This window comes from Lottia gigantea (genome assembly GCF_000327385.1).
Source record: "Lottia gigantea unplaced genomic scaffold LOTGIsca_19, whole genome shotgun sequence".
NCBI lineage: Eukaryota > Metazoa > Mollusca > Gastropoda > Lottiidae > Lottia > Lottia gigantea.
Genome location: NW_008708358.1, coordinates 3,077,845 through 3,087,627, shown reverse-complemented (window position 1 = coordinate 3,087,627; position 9,783 = coordinate 3,077,845). Strand labels below are relative to the sequence as shown.

The 9,783-nt window shown below is 36.1% G+C and overlaps 1 protein-coding gene across 1 annotated transcript; it reads left to right on the top strand.

The window, feature by feature from the left end:
* Window positions 1-4,574: 4,574 nt before the first annotated feature.
* LOTGIDRAFT_95120 (hypothetical protein) lies at window positions 4,575-5,588 on the top strand (the record flags this gene model as incomplete). Its single annotated transcript, XM_009052636.1, has 1 exon — window positions 4,575-5,588. A coding segment is annotated over one exon (1,014 nt), but the record flags the coding sequence as incomplete, so codon positions are not given.
* Window positions 5,589-9,783: the final 4,195 nt, after the last annotated feature.

The window sequence follows — 9,783 nt, the reverse complement described above, 5'->3', positions numbered from 1 at the left end:
TCGGTTTGAATTTGTGGAATATGTAAAAAACATGAAACGAAACAAAATATAAATTAAATGATCTGTAATACACAGTTCCCCGTCCGTTTTATGTTGTTTATACCTTATATTATAAAAAATATTTTGCAAAACTGTAACAATAAGCGAAGAGTTGTCGTTCCCAAGGACACGAAGCATAATATAATATAGTCTTTTCCTCGAATAATCATGAATCAGTTTGCGCCTTTTGTGTCACTGAACAACACAAGGATAACGAAGTTTACGATCGTCAGATTTACGCCATATTTCTTGGGATGTTGACTCATTCTATTACTATAATCGTACCTTTATGTTATTTGACAATAATGTCATTTTGAGTTGTCAAGCTTTAAAATTGGGTACCATAGGCTTTGTTGTAGCGTTTGATGAAAATCTGTCTGACTAAGGTTGCTATTGAATGATTAAATCCTTTTTTAATGAATATCACTGGCTGAATAAAGAATGTAATATCTGAATGAAGCATCATTACAGTAAATTAAGCCATACACCGTCTATTTTGCTATTTGGACATTCTATATTACCGCGCTATTGAATTAGTTAACAGTAGACTAAGAGTGTTTGAAAGAACTACAAGAGGTCCATGATTGAGTGAACAGTCGGAATCGCCGCAGGAACTGTCTGAATTTTTCTTTAAAAAAATATACTGATCCTCTAATCTCGTCATATTTTTTTCTTTTCGGAGTTTTTGAGTTGTGAAATCGGTTAGATGTGTCTCCAGACTTGTCCTTTTTTAATCCACTGTGAAATAAAAGGTCATCCAACCATCTGATGTCCATCATCCGATTTCATTAGAATTCTTTCGTTTCATGTTTAAAAAAAGATCTGACAAATCAGTCAGTCAGTGATTCTATAAGCGGAAGTGGCAGAATAAAAGACAGTAATTAGACATATTTGTCACAGATTCAAATTACAAGTTGAAGTTGTACTTTTAAAATGATTGAAAGGTTTAATTCAAGGTCGATGATTTTGTTATTTTCGAAAAAAGAACTTTACCAGTTCATATGTGGAGCAGATTTGATTTATTCTGTGAAACGTATGTTCAACGACTCTTTACTCTGCTTTACTGCATGAAATTGACCATGCTTCGACTCCAGATTTGTTGAGTTATTCGCGCGTCTTAGATCGTGAAATACATTGCTTTGACAACGATCTTCTCTATAAAACACCACCTACCCTTAATCCCAATTTCTAAATAAAGTGTCTGCTCCACCCTAGGCCTGTACATTTGGGAGAATCAAACCTTCCCTTCCCCGAAATTTGAACAATTGATTTCTTTGAGGACAGAATGATGGTCAGAATTAGATCATGGATGTTCAGAATTGGGTCGACAGGTGGCATGTTATCGAGCGATGTATGGCATGTGAATATCCGTACAGAAGAACTACAAGCAGATCTTGTCCGCATCGTTTTCGCACTAGTACCACGTCTCTGCCCACAATCTGTGTTCTTCTGTTGGCTTTTACATAAACTCTGGATATCCATATTTGACTTGAAACTTTATTCCAATTATTTGCAGTTTATTAATAACCTGTACCTTTGATTGATATGAATTTAGTCACTACGGTTAATGAACCACAGAATATCACTTCTGTAATACTACGCATATTACCAGAAGGTTTGTTGCTAGATGTTCGCTTCACGTGGATGCAGATATCGCAAACTAGGTAGTCGAAGTAGTTGGTAGTTTGATTGTTTCTGTGCGGTTGGTTTGGTAGTTGATAAGATTACCAGAAGCGGTGGGTAGAATTATAGACGGATTAACCGAGATGTGGAGGACGTCGGCCTTTAATCCGATCATAACCACCTGTGTCTGGTATCATGAAGTAGCTGATAATCAGATAAACTAAGGGAGTGTTACCTCTTCCTTTTCTGCTCCTGATTTGGCTAAGTTAACAAATTGAAGTGGAGTGACGTTGTCATGGGATGGATATGTACGGAATGACGTTTTATTTTGGGATGCACGAAATGGCGTTCTCATTGAGATGGATGCATACACGGAATGACGGTCTTTTTGGGATAATGAAGTGGAGTGACGTTTCACTATCCTATTTATGCTATTGGCTGGGCTAATGAAGACGGCACGCAATTTGAAATATAGAAATTTTGACAAGACAACATCATTAAACTCTTTTTTCCTTTTTCAAATGTCGACTGTCAAGGGATTCCTAACGTGCATGTACACGCACAAGGGGTCTGGGTTTAATTTTCAAATAGCAAGAGATGCTATTACCATGTTAGTCTCTCCGACTTATTAAACGTTGAATATATTCTCTTGAAGGGGGGGTACATATAGCTAGGTCCGAATAGATGGGAGATTACCTCAGAGTCATTACCAGTTGTGGCAGGTGCGAGCTAGGAAATAACACGACATTTTATATGATAGTAGACCTAGATCACATCCATCTTAGAAGGAAGCTACAAACCCGTACGGGTATCTGGACGCTTTTCCCTTGTCAGCAGTAGTGACAGGTGCCTACTGGGATCTATGACCATATGACCTAGATCACATCCGGTTTATAAGTATGTCAACAGGACTGGAGAAAATCGGTTTCGTGCTTCATACAAATAGACTATCTTCCCTGTCAGCTAACATGCATCATAAGCAGTTGTGACAGGTGCGTGTCGGGCTATAACGCCACATTAGACCTAGATCCCATCCGGTTTATAAGTAGGCTAACGAAACTGTAAAATTGGGCCTCGGTTTATTGCACCATAACAAGACGCTTTCCCCCTGTCACCAATCTGGCATCATTAGAAGTTGCGTGCTGGGCAATAACATCACATGATATATAATATTAGACACATCCATTTAATTAGGGTGCTGACAAAAATGTGGCACTTATTCCGGAAGTGGAAACTGATGCTATCTTAGTGAGCACAATAGAATGATATACTAGGACTGTTACTTGAACAATAAGAATGACCGAGAAAGAGAAGTTTCCGAGGAAAGACGGTGATCGTATTGGACTACATTATTCGCATCAGTTGACACCATATTATATGAACTAATTATTTGTGTTTTGTTGAGGAAATTATAAGGAAGGGGTCATTTTCAAATCTTCAGATATCTTGCGTATACTTAATAAGTAATCATATGAATTAACACAATTAGTCATTCTCCAAAACAGATTTCTTGGAAGGACTTATACAGTTAGTAAACTACTGAGCCTCCGCCCACTACCCCCTCCCCCCCCCCCCCTCCCTCGCCACTCCCCCTTCCCCCAGAAAACAAATGTACCGGTAATCAATCTAAGCAACTAGCAATATAAATGAGTGAAATAGCTTTAACTACAGACTGTAAATTTTTAAATCTTCCATTAACAGGCATTAAATAGACTTACAAAGAGGTCCTATCAGGGATACCAGAAAAACAAATCAATCTCAATTTCATTTAATACATTTTTGGTTCATCATTGCAGGCTTAGGGGGTTAGCCAAAGGGTTGTGAGCATTTCGCGGAAGAATTGGGCATGCTTTAGAGTTTGTTTCCCCCCGTAGGATACCAAACCCACGAAAATCCACGAAACCAATCAACTAAGTCTTTTTAACTTTATAAACGTACCAAACTAGCTAATCACGAGGAACGACAGATGTTTGGTTTTTGAAAGTCTATCATAGTCAATTATGTTTCATCGATCTTTTGTAGAACAATGAATAGACTGTTTATATTTTGATACACAAAGACAGGTGTGAATCAAATCTGATGAAAACCAGTAGCTAGTGGATGGGACAGATAATTTGAGATCTTGTGTTCCTCGATATGTATGCTACTGGATGCTACCTAATGCCATTTGCTTCTCAGTTTGCAATTTGGTTGAGATTGCGGTTGCGGTTCAAACACACCTCAGAAAACCGGAGCTGCTCTATGGGCTAATCACTTCTCACAACGTGCTCGTGTCCATCTTCATAGAGAAAGAACGATAAAACAACCATTGTGTTACAGGAAGTTCATGAGGATCATTTCTACCAGCTGATCCTTGGCTAAACCTCTTGATGTTAATTTTAGCCCGGATTAGCCAAAACAATTTAGAGTTGGGTCTGGTGGATCCAATCTAAATTCTGGGGCATATACAGTGGATATATGTCAGCGAATTGGGACATTGTATATATTATGCGCCTCAATGCATTCAGTTGTCTCTCATCATTAACGAACATTGACAACAAGGTGCAAAATAGGCTTCATTAATATTAAGTATGTTTATTGACCAATGTTGCTTTACAAAATTTAACTTTTAACTTTGTATTTTTCAGAAGCTCTCGGCTAATATTGATGTTTTACTGGACCAGATGTTATCGTCTAGTATGGATAGTTTATCATCAGGTCGTTATTATCAGTCGCTAGTACAGGCGTTCTGAATAGGAGTTAGAAAGACAAGACAGAATATTACCATGAATATCATAACAACACCACGTACATACCTCAACCATCCAGACAACAGCTCCATCATGACGGTAGACATGTTGGATAACGGTACGACTACAGAACCTCCTGGTGGTGTCAACTGTGATTTAGGATATGTACCCGGTGTAGTTGAAAACCATACTGTTATTGAACTGGCTCTGTTTGCTTCCGAGTACTCCCAAGTCCATGGTTATATCAGTGCTGTCGTGTGTACATTCGGGATCATCGCAAACATCGTGAACATCATTGTCTTAACTCGTAAAAATATGATTTCGTCCACCAATACGATATTAATGTGGCTTGCTGTTGCCGATTTGTTCACCATGTTGTCCTATTTACCGTTTATTATGAGGTTTTATATTTTTCGTGAAGAAGATCTCGATCGTTTTAACACTCGGGATTATGCGTGGATCTGTTTCTTAATGTTCCATGCTAGCTTTGGTATCGTGTGCCACACAGTGGCCATCTGGCTGACCATCGCCCTTGCTATATTTCGTTATATTTATATCTGCATGCCTACAAAAGGTGCGATATATTGTAATGTACGACGCGCAAGGATTGCAATATTCTTGGTATATTTGTTGACGGTTGTCATTTGTATTCCTAATTACATCATCAACGCTATCAGCACGGACAGTTTACCGCCAAAACAATCGCTCGGACCAAATGGAACAAATGTTAGTGACAAAAGTGATATCTTTTATTATCCGTCATTACGACAGTCGACGACGGCTGATGTTTTTATATATCAGTCCAATGTTTATATACAGTCAATCCTCGTGAAGCTGATACCATGCTTTCTGCTTACAACGCTTACCATTCTCTTAATCCACGCCATGCATAAAGCATACCGTAAACGCATGCGTTTGAAATCGCAAGGTCGGAAAGCGGAATCGGACAAACATGGAGAGCATAACCGAACGACCGGTATGTTGCTTGCTATTGTGGTATTGTTCATGTTAACCGAGTTACCACAAGGTATTTTAACCCTAATGACGCTGTTTGAGCCATGTCTACAGTTCTATGTGTACAACAACCTCGGCGATTTAGTAGACGTCATGGCACTAATCAACAATTCTATCAATTTTGTGTTATATTGTACGATGAGCAAACAATTCCGAGATACATTTGTTAAAGTGTTCTGTAAGTGCTGCGCAAACAACAAAAATGGATTTTTAAAAATGAAGTTGGTCAAATCAACGACCAATGGAAAAAGTGCTAGTAATTCATCAACGTGTAATACGCATGTGTGAAATAGCCCGATATATTCTGACGATGTTAATGATTGTTGATCTAAATATGTTAAATATATAACTAAATCCCTAGCATGTTAGTTACTGTAGTGCTTATGAGCGTGAGGGGCCGACACTTCACGCTCTAATGAAATGATAAACGAATTTTGTAAATAATGAAGTTGAAGGTCCTAGTTTTCACGACTTCTGTATATTTGTATTATAACGCATGCCCCGTGTTCAGTTAAACGTTGATCTCCGGAGATATTTTGAGCAAGTTATGACATTTTAGTTAATATCTGGTGTGTATTTTTGCCTCGTGAATTTTGGAGAAGGGGGCATAGCGCATTATGCACAGACAAAATTAGATTTAAACTAATACAAAATGTAAAATTATGAGGCAAAAAGGTTAAAACACACGCTTGAAAAAATTTCAAAAGCAAACGTTGTAAAAGATGTTATACATGATACTGGTCAGACAACGTTTAACTCGACAAGAGGACGTAATATTAATAGATGTTTATATATATATATATATATATCCCCGAACGTTGAAGTTCACTTTCAGTCCAAATAATGTTTGCAAAATTGTGAATATTTTGCCATTAAAGTTCACATACGTGTAAATATATATAGTTTGTGATGTTTAAATTATAGTTAAGTAGGGCACAGGTAATTATGCACGTCAAGGGACCATTTCAGGGCCATTGTATTTTATTTACTAGGTAGCATAGTTGTAATGAACTTGATTGGTGTATATATCAATCAGATTAAAATACCCATGAAGATTCCTTGAATCCATGGTATTTTTCTCTGGTTGCCCAGAGTATACTATAGCTATTTATTATATAACCAAAATTACATTAAATTTGTTTGTTATGTTTTAAAACGTTCTCGAACGTGCATTCATATCTTTGTCCTACTTTAAATAGATTATTTATTTACTGACCTATAGCCAACATGTAAATAAAACATTGTGATAGTTCTATATTATATTAGCTTGTTGAGTTTTGAGTGCGACCGCGTGGCATACAATTGTTAAGTTTTGGTGGTTTAATGCTTATTTTGTAAAAAAAATGTTTGGCTTGAGTCCCATCTGGAATTTAGTTAATTAAGCTTTATTAAAAAATGTAACATTATGAAGAATTTGCGAAAATGTTTGTAAGGATTTTTGTTGCAATAGTTATGGCGTAAAAAAGAACTTTCGTTTTGTGACTTTAACAATGCTTTTGACAGTGTTAATCAGGAAGTTCTATTTTGGTTGCATTGATATATTATTAAAAATAACTTTATCACATCTGGCGAATTTAAATGTACTTTTCAATCTTATTGTTACATTACATTTTAATGACACGAGGTAGAAATTTGATTTATTGAAATATAAGCCACGCAATCGGATGTTTTGAAATAAAGGTTGTAGTTAGAATATATTTATGGATATCAGTAGGGCGTTATTGACTCGAGAATTGTGTAGGATCCTTGACAATATATTAAAAGTTATTAAGTGTTTCTCTAGTCTGCTAATGGACTCTATTGTTTTCTGTAAAAAATAGTTTATTATCGACAAGAGAAATTGTCTAAATGCACTGGAAGAATAGAGTCTATAAACGGCTGGCATTATACCTACTCTACACTGTCCAGACTGTTATAAATATGCGTATTACAAAATCCCACCTAAATACGAAACAGTACTGTATTTTTAGAATTATATGACAAGCTTGAACGCATCTAGAAAGGAAACGGTTCAACATTTTCCAGAATTTCAAAGATTTTACTGTTTCGCCTTATTTCATAAACAGCTTGAATTCAAACACTCAAATAGGAAACGATGCTTTACTGTTGGAACAACAGACCAAAGAGGAATTTCTAAAATTTTCCAAGAAATTTTACACTGACCTAGACTATGAAATTTCGGATTTAAAATTGCTGCTTCAATATGACATTATTCAGCTGTTGATAATCAGAATGCACTAATGACTATTACATAATTAATAATTATTATACAGTTTTAATTGATTTACCTGAAATTAGATCACCAGTTCATTTCAATATGTATTAATTCAGTCAATTCAGTCAATTCATATCAACATACATATTTATTCTATCATTGTCTTGTAGAGATAAAATTGTATTGAATTTGAAATTAGAAATATCATAACACAAAGCAAAATTAGAAAAAAAACCTTCTGTTTTCCAGTTCGATGCAATTCAAAGGTTATTTTGTTGACATTTAATCATCCAGATAGAATTACCTCCCATTATTCACAGACGTAATAATGGTTTTTGTCTGTCACATGTTTGTAAGGAATTGGTATGAAATATATATTCAGAAATTAATTGAAATGAATTGGAATTTTACGTTCTGCTTGTTGGAAATGTCTTGGACAAATGGTGTTTGTCTGTGTGCAATAGAGTAAATTTTGCCATGACTTTGGAACGACGATGATTTCCACCTCTCGAGGCCTCTTGACCGTGCACAATAAAAATCACACATGGCCTTGGTTTCATGCGAAGACTTTATTTGCGAAATCACTGGCTTTTAAATGAAATTGTGTCAGTTGCATTTTCTACATTGGATATTAAGAACTTTAGTTGATCTTTTGAGAACTTTGCTTTGATGGCATCGAATTAAGAAGTCAATATTGAGTTGTTTCCCTTGGAATACAAGTTGAACTGTATTGCAGCTAATTAAAATTAACTACATAAAATTAACTAATTATGGAAATAAGTGAGCTTTTGGAATGTAGAACCTAGTTGATAAACACAAATACCTAGTGCTATAAGAGGATTACCCCCGGTTGCGTCGGTTACCAACAAAATACCGGGATGTTAACAAATTTACGTCGGTTTGATACGTTCTGTTCGTATCACCTTTGAAACAAGAAGAAAGAAAGCACCTGTTTTGCGTGAAGAACATATATTTAGATGTTAATATCCCTTTTAAATCTTAAGCCATTAGTTATAAAAATCATTTTTATAGAGTAAGAAGAAAATGTTTTAAGTATTTTCTTCTGTGTTTTGTATTTTTAATACCCGTGGTCGACAATGGAATAAAAAGTTGGCCATAATCCAGTATAAGTACCGCATTAAAGCAAAATATTAAGCGACATTTTTATTGCCAAAACAATAACTTTTATGTAAAAACCTGGATATTGTATTTACTACTTAAAATGTTTTTCCCTTGATTCCTAATCTGTTCATGGCCAAATGTTTGATGTCATATTAATGTTAAACATTTGTAGGAAACAGTGATATACGCCAACATTGTTCAATTTCTTTTCTGTCTTGCACTAAAGATGGCTTCTCCGCTGTATTGTAGCACTCGCACAACCATTTGGCTTGCCTTCAGAACTTATATCCTCTGTATATATTGGTTGTAAGTATTGCTGTATATTTTCTGTATAAATTGATGTATGTCCAAACTTAAACGCAATAAAATCTTACAATGGTGCTGTGTTTTCTGTATTGAGCGGGTTTTCAGACGAAGACAGACGAGGTGGACATTGTCTACCTTTACAACAGTACAAATTCTCCAATTTGTGACTCTCGGTTTCCATCCATCGAACTATTTTCAGTTTGTACAGTCTGCAGCACCAAATTTTGTCTATGTCAGTCTCTTTTACATGTAACTCTAACAAAGTGCAGGAGGGGAGGGGGAGGTGGAGACTCATTGACAAATCTGGAAGTATGCTGAATTTGTTTCTTCAACATACCACCGAGGGATGGGGGGGGGGGGTGGATTGAAAAATATTAAGGTGTCAGAGAGTGTTCAACTCCTGCCACTCCATAAAGGTTCTTTATTAAAAGTGAAAACTAAAACCGAAATCAGGTTAACGAACTATCCGCTACGGTTGGCTACACGAAAGCACACATAAAAACCTGGTATAATAATAGCCGGAGACACAACCGAAATAAATCAACACATTGCATGCGAGCTGGGACGTGATTCGTATGGACGGAGTATTGAAGTTCGTGACTTTATTAATCTCACTCAGACCACTAAAATTGTTTGATCGTTTCCGGATTCGTGGTTCAGTTAAAGAGAGTTGATGGTGATTATAAAGAGTAGGTTATTGTGTTGATTTAGACATATTCGATTGGTGATTTATTC